At 40.5% G+C, this 19322-nt stretch overlaps 1 protein-coding gene across 3 annotated transcripts in view; it reads right to left on the bottom strand.

Moving 5' to 3' along the window:
- Positions 1-19322, bottom strand: part of PPP2R3B (protein phosphatase 2 regulatory subunit B''beta) — a 61264-nt gene that overhangs the window by 14372 nt on the left and 27570 nt on the right. For all 3 annotated transcript variants that reach the window (XR_010987676.1, XM_068141180.1, XM_068141189.1), the window contains 8 exons: positions 15026-15211; positions 13478-13581; positions 12821-12923; positions 12150-12224; positions 8241-8327; positions 7653-7809; positions 5654-5702; positions 847-936 (listed from right to left, as the gene is read on the bottom strand). Coding sequence is in view for 2 of the 3 variants with exons in the window: in XM_068141180.1 (XP_067997281.1) it covers positions 847-936; positions 5654-5702; positions 7653-7809; positions 8241-8327; positions 12150-12224; positions 12821-12923; positions 13478-13581; positions 15026-15211 (851 nt within the window). In the remaining variant the exon portion in view is untranslated. The remainder of the gene's footprint in view (positions 1-846; positions 937-5653; positions 5703-7652; positions 7810-8240; positions 8328-12149; positions 12225-12820; positions 12924-13477; positions 13582-15025; positions 15212-19322) is intronic.

The raw sequence follows: 19322 nt of genomic DNA on the forward strand, positions 1-19322 counted from the left end.
AAGGGGCAATGGCTTCAAACTAGAGAAGAGCAGATTTAGATTGGATATTAGGAAGAACTTCTTTACTATGAGGGTGGTGGAACACTGGAATGGGTTGCCTGGCGAGGTGGATGAGGCCCCATTCCTGGAGATATTCTAAGTGGGGCTTGACAGGGCTCTAGGTAGCCTGATCTAGTTGAGGATGTCCCTGCTTCAGGCAGAAGGGGTTGGACTAGATGACCTTTAGAGGTCCCTTCCAACCCAGACCATTCTGTGATTCTAGGACTCTATAGAAAGTAATTAAACACCATCTATTACGGTTAAGAGTTTCTGGTATTTGCCATGCCACGCTCTGTTGAACTTGAAAACACACTTGTAAACGGAGTGGGTGAAGGAAGCCAGGACTAACACATGGTTTTACACAAAAACCTCACAGAAACCAATGAAAAAACTGAATTTGGCATCGAAATTCAAATTGCTTCTTTTATACTGAACCAGCCAGTAACATGTCACACAACACATTTCTTATCAATATCTTACATCTAATGCTAGCTGTGTAGTTTCCTGAAGCCACTAGCATCACAAAACAAATGCAATACCCTTTATCTATGACCCTGTCTGTAAGTAGGCCATTCACAGCACATGGAACAGAAACATTTAATTAGTCTCTTAAAAGTCTCATTAAAACAGGCTTCTACTGCAGCAATAACAGTAGACACTGATAACTAACAATGATGCAACAAACTGGTGCCAGTTTAGCTTCTTCCATCAGAGTTCCAGCTGAGCATCAGCAGTCTCCATTTAGCAACTGGAAAAACAATAAAAAAATCAGTCTTTATTTCCACTAAAACAAAAATTCATTCGTACCTAGTTGGTGTCTTCTTGTCTTCTTCAGATATCAAAAACCAGACAAAATCAGCATAGCTGATTTTCCCGTCCTTTTGTGCTTTCCTACCTCTTCAAGGACAACAAAGGGGGAAAAAGAGAAGAGAATTAACTTTAAAACACCTAACTTTTATTAACCAAAAATTAAATACTCTTTTCCTTGGTGCTATTAACTGCTTATTTAGTCCTATACACTGTGGGGTTCGTAAGGTGACTTGTCAACGACTGCTTTGATTCACTCGGGGTAAGGAGCTCAAGTACTCTGCTATGTTCTTACTGTAGCAAATAAAGAGGAAGGGAGCAGCTGAAAGACAAAAGTCCACAAGGACTCATACAGCTTCCCTTTCTGGGATGCAATATACGTTGTATACAAATAAATGGTGGTGGTGAATGGTGCCACATCCAGCTGGCGGCCAGTCACCAGTGGCGTCCCCCAGGGCCCCATCCTCTTTAATATCTTCATTGATGATCTGGATGAGGGCATTGACTCAGTCATCAGCAAATTTGCAGATGACACCAAGTTGGGAGCAGATGTTGGTCAGTTAGAGGGAGAAAGGCTCTGCAGAGGGACCTGGACTGACTGGACAGATGGACGGAGTCCAACGGGATGTCATTCAACAAGTCCAAGTGCCGGGTGCTGCACTTTGGCCACAGCAACCCCATGCAGTGCTGCAGGCTGGGGTCAGGGTGGCTGGAGAGCTGCCAAACAGAGAGGGACCTGGGGGTGCTGATTGACAGCTGCCTAAACATGAGCCAGCAGTGTGCCCAGGTAGCCAAGAAGGCCAATGGCATCCTGGCCTGCATTAGGAATAGTGTGGCCAGCAGGAGCAGGGAAGTCATTCTGCCCCTGTACTCTGCACTGGTTAGGCCACACCTTGAGTACTGTGTCCAGTTCTGGGCCCCTCAGTTTAGGAAGGACATTGAGACACTTGAACGTGTCCAGAGAAGGGTAACAAGGCTGGTGAGAGGCCTTGAGCACAAGCCCTATGAGGAGAGGCTGAGGGAGCTGGGATTGTTTAGCCTGGAGAAGAGGCTCAGGGGTGACCTCATTGCTCTCTACAACTACCTGAAAGGTGGTTGTAGCCGGGAAGGGGTTGGCCTCTTGTCTCAAGCAACCAGCACCAGAACAAAAGAACACAGTCACAAGCTGCACCAGGTGAAATTTAGGCTCGAGGTGAGGAGAAAGTTCTTCACTAAGAGAGTAATTTGTCATTGGAATGGGCTGCCTGGGGAGGTGGTGGAGTCACCATCCCTGGAGATATTCAAGTGGGGATTGGACATGGCACTTGGTGCCATGGTCTAGCCATGAGGTCTGTGGTGACAGGTTGGACTGGATGATCTTTGAGGTCTCTTCCAACCTTGGTGATACTGTGAAATGTGATTTTCATCATTTGTATTGAGGTGGAAGAAATAAGTGCTTGAAGCTGTACAGAGCTCCACTAGCTAAAAGTGCCATTTCTTTCATTTCAGCTTTTGTTATTTCTGTTTATCAGCTGCTTTCTAGCTGCTGATATTGTACTAGCAAAATATTAAAAAAAATTAGTAAAATGCCACAAGTAGGAAGTCAACAGAATAGAGGAGGTCAATCTCAGTGGGGAAAAAAATGAAGAATCATTGTCAAAACCATGCTCTAACCACACTGGAAGCATTTTTGTAGATTTGTTGATGCAATAAGCAGTGATTTGTACAAGTTGTACTGAAAAACCCAGTTCCCTTTGAAAACTGTACAGGTTTGAGGAATGGAAAAACAACAATGCCACCATTTCTTCCCCTCCTCATGGTCATCCCTGCTAAACAAACAGGAGGAGTCAGAAGCTATCCTGATACAGGAAAGCTACAACATAGTGGCAATCACAGAAACTTGGTGGGATGAATCCTGTGACTAGCGTGTGGCTACTGATGGCTACAAGCTGTTTAGGAGGGACAGGAGAGGAAAAGGTCTGGGGGTGTTGTCACTAAAGAACAGCCATGAGCAGGTTGAACACTTATGAGTAGGCATTAGGGATCAAGACAACAAAGGGAGCCTTGTGGCAGGAGTCTACTACAGGTCACATGATCAAGCAGAGCCTGTTGAGGAAGCCTTCTTACTACCAGCTCATGGAGACATCGTGATCACAGGCTCTCATCCAGCTGGGGGATTTTAACCACCATGACATCTGTTGGAAAAGCAGCATGGCTGGCTGTAGGCAATCCAGGAGGGTCCTAGAGCACCTAGATGACAACTTCTTAAGAAATTAACAGCCCTACCCAAGGGGATGCGATGTTGGACATGTTGGTCACAAATGCAAGTGAGGTCATCAGGGATGTCAAAGCTGAAGGCAGCCTGGGCTGCAGTGGTCATACACTAGTGCAGTTCACTGTCCTAAGGGATATGAAGCCCATGAGAAGCAGAGTTAGGACGCTAAATTTTAGGAAAGCAAACTTCCAGCTCTTCAAGGAGTCAGTAAATAGGACCCCATGGGAAATGGCCCTAAGGGACAAGGGAGCAGAACAGAGCTGGCAGATCTTTAAGGATGCTTTCTATAGATCACAAAAGGTCTCAATCCCCACATGTAAGAAACTGGACAAGGAGGGCAAGAGACCACCATGGCCAAGTCATGACCTGCAGGTCAAACTAAAGGGCAAGTTGGGAGTGCACAGCAAATGGAAGGAGGGACAGGCACCCTGGGAAGAGTATAGGGACACTGCCCAGTTGTATAGGGTCAGGAAGGCCAAGACACAGCTAGAACTGAACTTGGCAAGGATGTAAAGAAAACCAAGAAAGGCTTCTAGAGGTACATTAACCAGAAAAGGAAGGTTAAGGAGAGTGTACCCCACATGAGGAGCAACAGTGGGGAACCAGGAACAATGGATGAGGAGAAGGCTGAGATTCTCAACAACTTTTTTGCCTCAGTCTTCACTGGTAACTCCTCTCCTCATGGCTCTCATGTTGATGGCCCACCAGATGGAGACCAGGGAGACAAAGCCCCACTGTAACTGAAGACAAAGTGCATGATCAGCTAAGGACCCTGAAGATACAAGTCTGGAACTGAGGGTATACAAGCCTGGAATGAAATGCATCCCAGAGTCCTGAGGGAATTATAGCTGATGTAGTAGCCAAGCCACTCTCCATGATATTTGAAAAGTCCTGTCAGTCAGGTGAGGTCTCTGGGGACTGGAAGAGGGAAAACATCACACCCATTTTTAAGAAGGGTAGAAAGGAGGACCCTGGGAACTACCAACTGTTCAGCCTCACCTCCATACCTGGGAAGATCATGGAACAGATCCTCCTAGATGCCATGCTGAAGCACATGGAGGACAGGGAGGTGATTCAAGACAGCCAGCATGGCTTTACTGGGGGAAAATTCTGCCTGACTAACCTAGTGGCTTTCTGTGATAAAGTGACTATGTCAGTAGATAAGGAATGACCTGTGGATGTGATCTACCTGTACTTCTGCAAGGCCTGTGACACAGTCCCCCACAACATCCTACTCGACAAAGTTGGAGAGATAGGGGTTTGATGGGGGGACTGTTCAGTGGATAAGGAATTGGCTGGATGGTTGCATCCAGAGGGTGGTGCTCAATGGCTTCAAGTCTAGGTGGAGAGCAGTGACAAGTGGTGTCCCTCAGGGGTCTGTACTGGGACCTGTGCTGTTTAATATTTTTATCAGTGATATAGACAGTGGGACCGAGTGCACCCTCAGCAAGTTCACAGATGACACCAAGCTGAGTGGTGCTGTTGACACAGGGACAGGATGTCATCCAGAGGGAGCTGGACAAGCTGGAGAGGTTGGCCCAGGTGAACCTCAACGTTCAACAAGAGCAAGTGCAGGGCTCTGCACCAGGGCTGGAACAACCCTCACTATCAATATGGACTGGGGGATGAAGTGATAGAAAGCAGCCCTGTGGAAAAGGACTTGGGGGTGCTGATGGATGAGAACCTGGACATGAGCGGGCAGTGTGAGCTTGCAGCCTTGAAAGCAAATCACATCTGGGGCTGCATCAAAAGATGCATTGCCAGCAGGTCCAGAGAGGTTATTCTGCCACTTTGCTCTACTCTGGTGAGACCACTGGAGTACTGTGTACAGGTCTGGAGCCCTCAATATAGGAAGGTCATGGACCTGATGGAGTGGGTCTAGAGAAGGGTCACAAAAATGATCGGGGGGTTGAGCAGCTCTGCTATGAAGACAGGCTGAGGGAGCTGGGGTTGTTCAGCCTGGAGAAGAGAAGGCTCCAGGGAGACCTAATAGCCTTCCAGCGCCTGAAGGGGACCTACAAGAAGGATGGAGAGAGACTGTTTAAAGGCCTGTAGTGACAGGAGGAGGGGCAATGGCTTCAAACTAGAGCAGTGCAAATTTAGACTGAATGCTATAAACAGGTTCTTTACTATGAGGGTGGTAGAACATAAACAGGTTGCCCAGGGAGATGGTTGGGGCCCTATCCCTGGAGATATTCAAAGTGAGGCTTGACAGGGCTCTGGGCAACCTGAGTTGAGGATGCCACTGCTTACTTCAGAGGGGGTTGGAGAAGCTGACCTTCCAAGATCCCTTCCAACTCAGACCAATCTATCATAAACCATACAATATCCCAGGGCAAGCGTTCATATAGGTACAGAATGGAGAGTAAAGCAGTTAGATTGAACCAAAGGTTCCAAGAGCACTCCAGCACTACCAGAGCTGATCCTACAATGCTAAATTTTGATGACATTTACTACTCCATTTCAAAGGGAAAAAATTTCTTTTCTAGGAATGTCACACAATTTAACATGCAAATATTAAATTGGATTGAGAACAGCATACAAAATAAGTACCTTGTAACTGCTCCCGAGAAGATGCGCTCTATCATCCTGCTTGAAATTGCTGTGAAACAAGGTTTAAAATAGCGTCAATTACATACAAGTTATTTTTGCTTTTTATTGTCTAGTGGAAGAGTTTACTGGAACCATCTTGGATACATGCATCTGTGATAAAGATCAAGTGCAGTGCTCGTTAATCCCTTTGAGTCCCCTTGGAGAGGATCACTTTAACACAGAGTCTCCAAAGCACAGCTAGAATCAACCAGCTTTGAATTCAGACTTCATACAGAAATAGTAGTGTAGTAAAAGTAATGAAATTGGCTGATTAATATGACAGTATTTACCAGTTCTTTAACAAATAAATCATGTTTTCACATCCCATTAGATTTTATATGACCTTGGCAAAAAGCCAAAACAGAATTGGCACATTCATACATAATGAACATGCTCAACTGATTCTGACACAGGTCTATTTCTGACATGCTTCTGATCCATGCTTCTATTTTGAAACTATTTCAGGGATTTTAGAGACATGTCTTAACTGAGCACTACTCCTGTAAAGTATATTCAGCTTATCCTGAAGAATTTGTGGATGGTACTCAAAGCAGCACATGATGCTGCTTCGCAGGGGGAGGTTGCACTCAATGATCTGTGGAGGTCCCTTCCAACCCTTAGCATTCTATAATGCTATGATACTATTCTCACTGGAGAGTTACTCCTCATTGTTCTAGGGCTGCAATATTTTTTCAGCATTGCAGAAATGCTAATAATTAAAGCAGGTTGTTAACTGTTCAAATAGTTCATGTGTAGCCTTATGTGTACTTACAGTGGTGGTATCACCATATTATTCTATTAAGGACACTAGTCCCTTAGTATTTTTCCATAGAACTGTAGGTCAAACAGCTTAGTTCAAACATATGTGCTGCTGCTTGCTCTTATCTACTGTTGAAACACTGAAGTTGTTCAACCTTCTCAATGACAAGTAAATGCTTAATATTTTCTTACTACATATAAGAGTGTCATCTAGTCTAACTTTAGGCCAGTGGCAGTATGGAAGGAAGGGACAGATGAAACTAGATTATCTAGTTTTGACATGCTAAGAATAGAAGTTTAAGACTAAAGTTGGGTTATCACATCCATTTTATGCTCTTACTTAGTTTAGTTCTCATTTAGCAGCAGCTGTTAAGCTTTAAGCAATATTCCATGGGTTAAAGGATGCAAAACTAAATTGCAAGTGGCACTGTATTAGTTCTGCTTCTTTTCTAGAGTGTACTAACTCAGTACAGCAACCACTCAAATGAAAGCAGCTTTCCCTCCTCAGTGTCCTAAAGCATAGTCATACGTCTGCAGGCAACCTTTCAGAAGCAGACCATCAGAATTGTGTTTATTCTTTTTAATGTGGGATAATATTCCCTAATCACTCTGTGCTTAAGTTAAGCTTTCCCATCCTGAAGGCAATACTTTTAAGACAGCAATGCACATAAAGAATCCAAATATCCCGAACTTCCATACAAACTACAAGAGAAATAGGTGTGTGTGCTAACCTACAAAATCACAGCCACTGTACATTGCCAATACAGCAAATGTAAAGCTGCTAAACAGTATGAAAACAAAAGGCCCTGCCACTGAGCCAGCACGAATTTAAAATAAGCAAAAGTATCTGAACGTATGCTTGCCTTTTTCTACTCTTGTGGCAAGTCACAAGACAATATGGGTCATGTCCAAGATGACAACCCAGAACTGCCAAATGCAACCAATATGCCAAGTCTTGAAATTATTTTTCCTCTACTTCTTTGCCAAGATCAGAGTTCCAATTCAGAATTTCTCTCAAACTTGGTATTGCCAGGCACAAGGCAGCATCACACATGACTTGACCTCCTTTATTTCATTGAGTCAGCAAGATCAGCTATATCAACAGACTTACAAACACTGGCCTTGGCAGTTAACTGCTTCCTCAGCTGAAAGTTTACAGGTCATTTAATACACGTAAACAAAGGTGCTTCATTTATCATACCATGATCATTATGTCGAGACAAATCCTTCCGATCGATATAGAGGTCATGGTCCGTATCCAGCTCCCAAAATTTGCAATAGATTACATAAAAATGTTCATATGAGAAGTAGTCTGTCAGCTGGTTAATATCAGCTTCTTCTTCCAATAATGCCACATTCTATTATCAGAAGAATAAATAGAATACATTAAAGAATTTGTAAGACATTTGTTGAACGATCTGGGTTCTCATAGCCAAGTTAGTATCTAACTGCTATTCCAGTGGAACAATTTTTATCATCAGAGACTGTGCATACCATGCAGCATGACAGCAAAGAACTCTACGAGACACAGAACTAATGTGTCCACTGAAGAATGAGGAGACAGTGCTGCTGGACACACATGCATATACACGTAGCTCTCAACAGAACACAACATTTAAACATGTTCTCATGTGTAAGGATTAGTGTGACTGAGCCTTCTTTAGGTTTTGGAAAGGGGAAAAAGTGCTACTGACTAGATACTTAAGCATCTAGTTACTGCAGTGTTTAACCTACTGCAGTGTTTAGACTTCTAGAAACATGTCTTGAAAAATCTTAAGATATTATGTACCTGTAAAAAGTTGCTTTTCCTGAGCTCGTTACAGGTTATTTTCCCAGACCAGGATCTATTTACTGTATAAAATATTCTCTGTATAACCTGCAAAAGACAGAAAATGCAAAGGTGATCTTAGGTATGGTAACTGAACATCTCACCAAACATTTATCAAAGAGAATTATTAGCTCAGCTTCATTACAAAACTCCATTCTTTCCCTACTCCTCCTCTTGTTACTTAGCAGGTTTATGCTTGTCTTACATGTCATATTACCAAACCTTTTCTAAATCTAGATCTAAGCTCACTTTGAGAAGTCTTTTTTTCAGTGCTGCAATACTCATTATCTCACACAGTAAAGTTGCAGAATACTTGTATGCTATCCAAAATGTGCCTATCGGCAATTTCAGTACCTCCCACTCTTCCAGACCTACGGGATATCAACTAATAACCCTATTAATATATCCCATTCCTTCAGATTTAAAGACCTATATTCACTACAGTATTTTACTTCATAAATGGACATACAAAAATAGAACTGGGACTATTTAAGGATCAGAGAACACAGCAATGTTGCTGTTGAAGTCTGCAAACACAACAAATCAACATTTGACAGAAATACTTCCTGCAGGTGCAGAGAAAATGTTTTTCCCCCCATGTAATTTTATCCTATTTAAAGTTACTTGGAAAAACCAACCTGTTATCAGGATTAGAAGCAGTATATAAACGTTTCCTAACTGAAGAAAAAGTTTAAAAAATTAAAAATTAATGCAAGAGGACTGCTTGTGCCATGACTGATACTGGGAACAAATCCATTCACAGATGAATCTGTGAATATCCAACACTTTTGTTCAAATCAGTTTTACAAGTACATTACTTAGGTAAGCTCATGTCTTTGGCATTGTTTGTTTAGTTTTCATTTACAAACATGAGACATGTTTTCCTGCTTCTTAACTGAATTCAGTATTCACTTCAATTAGTTTGACTTAAGTCAATCAGATATGCCTTTCACATCAGTCATTCACCACTACCAAAAGCAGACAAAAATCTAAACATATTATGAAGTATTAACTGCACAAGCCCTACGAGGAAAGGCTGAGGGAGCTGGGATTGTTTAGCCTGGAGAAGAGGAGGCTCAGGGGAAACCTCATTGCTCTCTACAGGGTGGTTGTAGCCAGGAGGGGGTTGGTCTCTTCTCTCAAGCAACCAGCACCAGAACAAGAGAACACAGTCACAAGCTGCACCAGGGGAAGTTTAGGCTGGAGGTGAGGAGAAAGTTCTTCACTGAGAGAGTTGTTTGCCATTGGAATGAGCTGCCCAGGGAGGTGGTGGAGTCACCGTCCCTGGAGGTGTTCAAGGGGGGATTGGACATGGCACTTGGTGCCATGGTTTAGTCATGAGGTCTGTGGTGACAGGTTGGACTTGATGATCTTTGAGGTCTCTTTCAACCTTGATGATACTGTGATTGTACCTGCTAATTAGCAAGACTAAATTTTGCATGTATAGCTTAAGAAACCCCATTTCTTTAGGAACCCTTTTCCCCTAAATAAAACCTCCTCCAAGATAAAGATTTGATTTTTATCACTTCAGACTTTAATTTCTGTAAAGTAAGAGCTTAAACAAGCTAATCAATTCTAAGTTACACACAGAACAGTAAGTTAATCATATAGTTTTTAAAATAAAGCTGAAACTGAAGCATGCAGAAAGCTCCACAGCTCTTACTTTGAACAAGAACAGTTGGTTCAGTAAGTCCAGAAAGGAGAATAGATTAACCTACTTCTGAAACTTAATTAGCTTAATTCTAATTGTGAGTTTAGGGAAGGCCCTTTTTTGGCTTATACTACAAAGCAATTTCTTCTAAAAAGGTTTTGCCTTAGCTTTGCAACTTAATCCATCTGCATGTCATTATCTCATCTGTTATACATTTAACTGGTCTAAAAATAAAACCAAAATTGAATGTTTGCTCAAGACAACTGGGAACAGACTTAAAAAACATTTTTCTGAAGGAAATCAAATAATTCTATGATTCAAATTGTCAGTGAATTGCTGCCTTTATTATGCGGCATAATGGTTTGCCACAAGGGAGACAAAATGGTGCAACCTGGAGATCAGAGTTTCAAGAATTCATAGCTTGGATATATTTATAACATACTTGCAGATTAAATGTAATGTCTTGTTTGTCAGGGCAAAGATTTCTAATGTATTTCAGCTTTATCTTGGATATATCTCCATAACCTTACCACTGGACTAACCAACACTGTATCCTAGTAGACAGAACTGATTGCTTCTGTGGTTGAACGCCACTTAGGAGACATTTGCTTCACTGAAGAGATGTATGGAAAGTATGTTTGCACACACATAGATACATGCACACAGCAGAAGTATGCATCATTTAGTTTGTAATGGGAAGTTAGCATGAACAGACATTAATTCTTAACTGCAATGCTTACAAAATCCTTTAGATAAAGCTTGATGTCACCAGGTAAAGCTAATTAAAACAGGCATGAAACATCTTCTTTCACTTGAAATCATCTATAATTATTACCAACAACTTGGAGGACAGAATTTTACAAGACTACTGGGCAACAGTTACTCAATCATAGAACAGGACAAGAGCAAGCAGAAAGTCTTTTTGCCATTTCTTGATCTTCAGAATAGTATTTCAAACGTTGTTCCTCAATTCTTAGCAGTACTAGCTTATTTTGGGGATTTTTTGATTAAACACTGCTTTCTGCTGAAGACTACACTAGTCTAATTACTAATTGGTAATCTACTATTAATACTGGTACTATCTATTTACTAAGTTTGTTAGTGAGGTACTGCCAGCACTAAATTATTCAATATTGCTAGACTCAGGCCTACTTGAATAAGCAGTTTCTGCAAAGTGAACTAACTGGAAATAAGCAGGACCCTATCCCTCCTACGGTCCTTCAGGACAGGCAGCAAGCTCCCCCAGTGTAAGCAGAGCAGGCTTTGACACAACCCAGAATCCATTAAGAAAGAAAACTATTTACAGATAGAATATTTTCTTCAGTCACATCTGACAAGAGAGTTTGGGAAGTTCACACAATCATTACAACAAGAAGCAAAACCTCATGTTGCAGGCCATACTTGGTAGACTGGCCAGTCCCTATAAGATGATGAGGAACCGAAACCAAACAGTTTCAAAAAGGCTTTCACCATTTTGGTCCGGGTCAGACTATAAACAGGATAAAAGAGAATAAATTCTGCCTTTTTTTTTTTTTTTTGAGAATATTCATTAAGCTGTTTTTCATGTACACAAGGAAGTGAACTTCATGAATGCCATTTTGAAGTATTTTAATCTTTTGATACTTCAGTGGAATCAGCTGTCTAGTTTACAGTTAAGAAAATTTAATGTCACTGATTTTTTTTCCCTTGGGTACAGAAAGAGCGCTTCAGTCACATCCTAGAAAGAGAGAAATGGAACTTTTCATGTATAAAACCTGCTGAGAAAGAAAAATCCCCAGAGAGGAAAGCATCAAGCAGCTCCAATATTATCATTATTTTACTTAATACTGAACATAATCACATTAATATAGACCTTTCATTCAAAATTCCATTAAATTAATACCAGAGTAAGGTCAGGATTCTAAACAGTACAGTCCATAGCCACTGTTTTAGATAGCAGTCTGCTCTTCATTTGATCTTCATTAACTTATCCTACTTTACTACAATTCAGTGATTCTCTTTACTTGTATTAAGTTAAGCAATTTCTTATAAGGGTTCAGAAGAGATATGACAGTTAAGAAATTAAGACTTTCTCCACAAGCTTTCTAACGATGTAGAAATGGGATTGACAGCATGCCCAACTTTTCTCAAACCAACAAACAGATATTGACTCATCTTTGCCATTTTGATTTTCCTATTTAACTGACAATGAATAGCTTTTCCAAATAGAAATCACTTACTGTGGTAATGTACCGAGAATGAAATTCAGATGCTTCTTTTAAAAATGACAGGCCAGGATGACTATTCACCACATCCTGCAAAAAACCAGGAATAAACAAAATCCCAAACATTATTCATTAGTGACTGTATAAAACAATTAGCACATCTGCTTCCTTAACCAAAACAGTTCAGCTAACATAATCATAAACGGTAATTTAATTTACAACATGCTTCGTCTAAGTAACACTGCTGACTTCTTAAATATAAAATTATCGTTTAAAGAAGCCACATTTCCTATTTTAGATAGGTTGAAGACTTTTGGTGTTTGCTGCTCTTTGAGAGAGGCTGTATGAGGTCTTGGAATTCATACATCACTTTTCCTTTGCCCTCCAAAGGCCCTCCTTGACTTAACATTAACTGCCTTCCTAATCTGTATGGATTCATTCTTCAATACATGCACTATACCTGCACACAATTTTAAAGCCATGCACCCAACTGTAGCTCTTAAAAACCACACATAATTGATTCACTGTAAAAGTCACTGCCTAGCAACTCAGTGGACTGCACAAAGTGAGTTACATGATATATCAATAAACTTTAATGAAAACCATGAGAAAGCATGTTTAGTTCAAAAAAAAATGCAGTTCATCAGTTTGTTGTGTTTCCAAAACTAGTTTCAGTTGCAATTTACTTGTAAAAAAGGAATGAAGTCTTCTTGCACCAAGTAGTTGCATCCAGGGCTCATTAGAAGATGAACAAACTTTGCAGCATCATCATAGCAGGTCTGAAGTATTCTGAAATTTAAATATTTCCATTTAATACTCTACACAGAAAATGACTTGTGCCCCCTTGTATAGTCATCCTAGAGGAAGGCTTACAAAATTGCAATCACAGCATTTAATGCAAAAGCTAATTACTAATCCCAAATTATACTCTAAGTGAATTTATCAAAGCCGTACTGTCTCATACACTTACATTACGGGAGGTAGGTACACCATCTAACTGATCACATGAAAGGACAGTAAGTTAGAACTGGAAGGAGGACTAGAAAGAACAAAAAGAAAGCATTTTGTCTGGAACTGGCATCTAAGAATCAGGGCCATAGCTTTCCCTTTTCCCATAAACAGCCAGTTATCTACCAAATATTTTTACATCTACAAAGCCCTGTAAATAAAGATCAGTTTATGTTAAAGTGATGATGTAGTTACATTTTTCCAGGTACAAATTTTCTGTCAATGGTTGGTTTTGGGAAAGTGTTTTATTTCCCTTTACAGACTGGATCTCAGAGCTTAAAATATCCCATTTCAATTACAAAAAATGCAGCACTTCTAAAAAATAATCTACTTACTTCCGCCACATTGCAACAAATTTATGAACTGATACATATCCTGTTCGTTCGCCTCCAGCGCAGTAAAACAAAGGACCTTTCCAGTAAAGGGGGCATTCACAGGCCTAGAATTAAAGTATACATCAAGTAATTTATTTTTTTTTTTGCTTATCTGAGGGTTTCTCCCTTACAAGTGTTAAGAAGAAACCACTACGGCACACTTGTTTTCTCAAACTGTTTCTGAAACCAAATATACTTCCCAAAATAATTAATTTTAAGCAACTGCTTTAGGCTGAAATCCAAAAATGGAAAGCAAAACACAGGACCAGCTTGCAGCATTCCTAATAGATGAATGCAGTCACATGCCTGCTCTGTCCACACTCCAAGCAGCTGAACAGAGTCCATGCTAATAAGATCTGCTCAAGGGCTGGATATCTTTAAACTGAGCTCAAGACAGCACAGTTACACAGCTCCTGAACAGGAGTAAATTCACATTTGTCTAGCTCACAGGACGGCTCAACTCATCTGCATTGTTGCATATGCATGGCACACCTATCCACTTTTAAGTAGTAGGCCAGCCTGCCCTGAGCAGCAGTTTGTTGCTTCAGGATACCCAGTAGTTACACCTTCACAATTTCCTGTGGTGCTGCTTCTGGGTCTGCTCCACACTTCCTCACTCATAATGGCTAAGTACCTACCTCTCACCTAAAACTGACTATGACTTAGAGTAGTCACAGATGCCAGCATCTCAGAATCTCATATGGAGCTCAAGCAAGGTTGTGAATAATGCAAGATGTAGAAGGGTATTGGTGCAAAAGGACAGTTACTTCTAATGTGATAGTTTAATTAGCACTTAAAAAAAGAGAAGAAAATATTAATTTGAAGAATACTGTCCTCAGATCAAGAGACTTTTCCCTGTGCTTCAAGAAGGTGAGTTGTAAGTGAACCAGACACTTCCACCTTTCTTGCTAAGAGGGAAAGGTCTCTTCCACCTCTCCCCACTTTTGTGCAGAAAGGCAGGTATCTTATCACTCAGGTTAACAGTGACATAAACAAGGAGCTTCTCAACTCCCAGCTCTACTGTAGAGCTGGTGCATTGCCACGACTCTAATTTAGCTTTTCAGTAATAGCTGGACGGCTATAATCTCAAGATACCAAACCATTCTGTCATTCAATGCCTCTACGATGGAGGATCAGGACACTGCTCAATTAGAAAAGGCAGTGTGGACATCTGAAACCAAAATGTGTGTTAATAGTGCTTTTGCCTTAAGTCTGCTGGTCGACACCAGCAGAACATACAATGTGACCTTCAGCATTTTGTTGTTTTTGCAACTACAAAAATAGTTCATGCTTTCTTTTTATGTTTGTTTCTTTTAGTGAACAAAATGTAGGGCCATTGGAGAGATCGCTCCGCATAACTGTGCCACAAAGAATGTTGAATGTGATGTCTTACTGGTGCTACCTTGTAAGTGATGCAAACACCAAATGCAAGAAAACAAAACACACAGAATTCACGTTTCCTTTCCATAGGTGTACAATGCTAAAAGCAGCCAGCCAGCAAGTTCTCACCTTTGCCACCTTCCCCATGTCTTCTAGTGTTGCTCTCTCATTTGGAAACTCCAAGAAAGTTCTCTCAATTTTGGCAATCACAGCATCTATATTCACTTTTTCCTTAGGACATCCTCGAGGAAAATAGAAAGTTGGAATGTTTTGACTAAGCGGCGGTGGCAAAGTTTCTTCCTTCTTTGTCTGAACCTAGATAGACAAACACATATTTGACAGTCAGGTACAATGAAGTCACACAAAATAGTCATCCTCAGGGGACTTAAATCTCTTGTTACAGTATGTTACAACACACCTTCAAAAAGATTTCTGATGATAGGTTGCATAGGCTGTTTGTGAATGAGAGCACTTTAGAAAAATTCATGAGTATTTCCAAAAACTGTCATTCAGAAGATTTCTAGGATGTTAAAAATTTCATAAAAAACAACTTTAGTCTTCAACATATCAAGTTTCAATCTTGATACACTAGACAACTTATTGGAGACATCTGAAATAGCTCAGGCTATATTATCATTTTCAGAAAAAGAAAACCCTTTAACTTCTATCTTAACAGACAGGTCATGAAAGAATTTGCTTTTGAAAGATTGCCAGTTCCAAAGCTTCAAACTTTTGAAATAATCATGACAACTTTATTACAAACCACCAACCTGCTTAATTTAGTTACAGTGAGGATTTCTTTTTTAATCTTAAAAAATGATTGATTTTATAAAGGTAGTAGATGATTCCCTCGGGGGATATCTTGGTACAATATATACGATTATGGCATGAGAACTTAGAAATCTCCTTCTTGAGAATGTGTGATATACCACACTACTAAAATAAATAAATGCATTTAGCTTAGGTGTTGAAGAATTTAGCTTGCACTTAGTTTCCAAAGGAAAGACCATTAAGGCAGAGTAACAAAGAAAACAAGCCAAGTAAAAAAAGAGTTATATGGCAACTCAAAATTAGCAATTAAACACGAAGTCTTTCATCCCGAGGCCATTATTCAAATGTAAAAACAATGCATAGTGCTATATGGTGGCTCATGCTAGTGTTAAATTTGTTCAAGATTCTGAATTTCATCTCTAATTTCCAACTAGTATTCAGGAAAAAACCCTGCAAGCCTCCAAAACTCCAACCCTCATTTTACTCATTAGTGTTGTCAAAGTGCCTATATAGATATCTAATTTTCCCACCACAATCAAAGTCCTTCCATAAGTCAGCAAAAGAACTAGACATTTTCAGATAGCACATTTTGTTTTGCAGGTTTCCAGACCCAGAAAGCCTTCACTGGAATTCTACATATGCGAAACAAAGCCTGAATTAACCTTTCTTTCCCCTCCTCTGCATGTGAGCCAGCATTCGTGTCCACAGCTGCAGAATTACCTCAGAGTTACAAATTTTGTTTCACAGAGGAAAAATGTTACTTTCACCTGCGACACCTAGAGTCAGTATCTGACATTTCCTAAGAATACTGTAAATCACAGCTTTTAGTTCCTTGTCATTAATTCAGTGGTCCAGTTAATGAGGCTTCAGCTTAGAAAAAGAGTGCCACAGGACATCAAAAATCCCTTCTGCTGCAGACTCCCAAATTTTGGGAAGTATAAATACAGCAACATTTTATTATCTAAGTAATATTACCACCAGCACTACTACTAATATATGTAATTGGATTAACACCGTGTTTCATTCCAGAAGCCCAGCACTCTAGTAGATCCCTAGCAGTTACCCTATGCAAAACCTATTCTTTGGACTGCTACCACAGTGCCAGAAAGCTAGCAAGCCTTTGAGCATTGGCAATCCAGCCACTTACTACTTCACAAAAATCAAACTGTTATGTACATTTTAAACAACAAGGTTATTTTATTTCCTTTTCCTAACTTACAGGATCTGCCTGGATAGCTGCTTGCACATGAGCTGCTCACATTGCTACCCAAGTGGTAGATGTTCAGTTCTTCTGAGATGCCCCATGAAGTGCTTGCTCCTTTTGAGTAAAGGGTACGTGTCCCTGCGAGGCTACTAACAACCCCCTGAACAGGGGCAAAGGGGAAGACTACATTGGTAAAGGTTCCAAGAGGTACAAAAAACTATCAACAGAACTATCTGTTCATCAGAAGCTTTGAATTTTTTCAGAAACTACTAATTTACTTCAAATACCTCAGAGTACACAATAAATTATTCTCACTAATGCAGATTAAAAGCTGCTGTTAAACGCATGTGGAGGTCTCAGTTCAGGATTTGTGGTAAGACCTATCCTAGTATATGTAATTTCCTTAGGTCTTGCCTAAAGGAGCTATATAATATAAAGTCTTCTAATGTATTTACTTTTCATCTTTCTGTCTGTTTTAAGCATGTTCCAGACCACAATTATGAGGAAGAAGTTCAGCAACAAATGCAGAGCGGAAGACAGACATATAGGGGAAGAAAATGTATTTTCCCAAGATTACAGTGTTGGTTAAGCACGACTTTGAATTCAGCATGCTTAGTGTAAAAAATACACAATAGTTGATCTTCAAGACAGCATATTTATTCACCTCTAAAAGCAAGTATAGAAGGCCAAAGGCAGCCTGGCCTGCATCAGGAACAGTGTGGCCAGCAGGAGCAGGGAGGTCATTCTGCCCCTGTACTCAGCACTGGTTAGGCCACACCTTGAGTACTGTGTTCAGTTCTGGGCCCCTCAGTTTAGGAAAGACGTTGAGTTGCTGGAACGTGTCCAGAGAAGGGCAACAAAGCTGATGAGGGGTTTGGAGCACAAGCCTTATGAGGAGAGGCTGAGGGAGCTGGGGTTGCTCCCAGAAGAGAAGAGGGGGCTCAGAGGAGACCTTATTGCTGTCTACAACTACCTGAGGGGAGGCTGTAGCCAGGTGGGGGTTGGTCTCTTCTCCCAGGCAACCAGCACCAGAACAAGCTGTGCCAGGGAAGGCTTAGGCTGGATGTTAGGAAGAAATTCTTCAGAGTGATTTGCCATGGGAATGGGCTGCCCAGGGAGGCAGTGGAGTCACCATCACTGGAGGTGTTTAAGAGGAGCATGGATGAGGCACTTGGTGTCATGGTTTAGTTGATTAGATGGTGCTGGGTGACAGGTTGGACTTGATGATCTCAAAGGTCTTTTCCAACCTGGTTAATTCTATTCTATTCTCGAATACAAACCTCTCACTGCAAGACAAAACTCTCCATATATTGAAAGATGTTTCCTATGTCTACATGCTGGCATCTCAAAGATGGTGAAACGAAGAAACTATAAAAATGCTTCATTGGCATTATAAAGTGTATGATCACTTCACAATCACTTCTGATAAGATTTATTTGGTGCCTACATATAGGCATGTAGTGAGAATACCATCTAGGGCACAAATCAAAATGCCCTTGAATATTCCACGTGGTATCCAGCAGCCGGCTTGCAGCACAGCTCTTGATCTGCATCTGCCAGGGCAGTATTCTGAGCACTCTAATGCTTCTTAAATGCCACTAGCAACTTGCAATTGGTCAGGTGGTTAATGTCAGTCAACACTGGGATAAGAGCCTGTAGCAAAGAAAGAAACAGGTCATAATACACTATAAAGTTAGTATTGCATCTCTTCTCTCTCCTCATTTTACCAAAAACAGCAAAGGATTCTTCTCTCAGTCTGAATCTCATCTGATGACCAAAAGGCTCCTTGTACAACTGAGGCTGCTCTGCTATATACACTCTAGTGAAGGAATATGTGATAGTAAAAGGGCTCTAAAAACGTCACCACTTTCTACAATTTCAGCAAGTTATTTCTGCAGACATACATACTGCATAGCTGATGAAAAAAAAATTCAGTTGTTATGCCAGGACAATCAAAACACACTAATTGTGTCAGTAACCTGTTCTGAAAGTAATTGTAACTTTAACCAGGGAATTTCTTCATTAACAAGAATGGCTAGAAGTCTAACACCAAATTTTTGACTGGAAAATCTGCAGCAACAACTTATGGCTTTAAGTTAAAACTTTAGCTTACTGACACCGCTATGAGACTGGTTTAGTAAATGCAGATTTCCCCTACAACTTGCCAAGAAATAGCACAAACAATAACCAAACTTGAATTAATGATAGCAGCTGTGTAAGAAGTTTGTAAATAACTCAGATAAGGAGATCTGTGCTCCAGTGTTATTAACCTTTGCAGTAAGGATATTGTAAAGTTCAGAATCTAGTCTTACGAAATTGCCACTATAGCTTTTGGTGTGGTGGTTTGGTTTTTTTTTTGGTAAAGCATGGGAAGCGAGGATTCCTTGAAAATTCTTTGTAATAATGTAAAACATCTTATGTAAGATTTGTCTGTAAAAGAGTAAGAAAACT

Source organism: Melanerpes formicivorus, unplaced genomic scaffold (genome assembly GCF_026170545.1).
Source record: "Melanerpes formicivorus ecotype bairdi unplaced genomic scaffold, bMelFor1.0.p_v2 SCAF_1, whole genome shotgun sequence".
In the NCBI taxonomy this organism is placed as follows: Eukaryota; Metazoa; Chordata; class Aves; order Piciformes; family Picidae; genus Melanerpes; species Melanerpes formicivorus.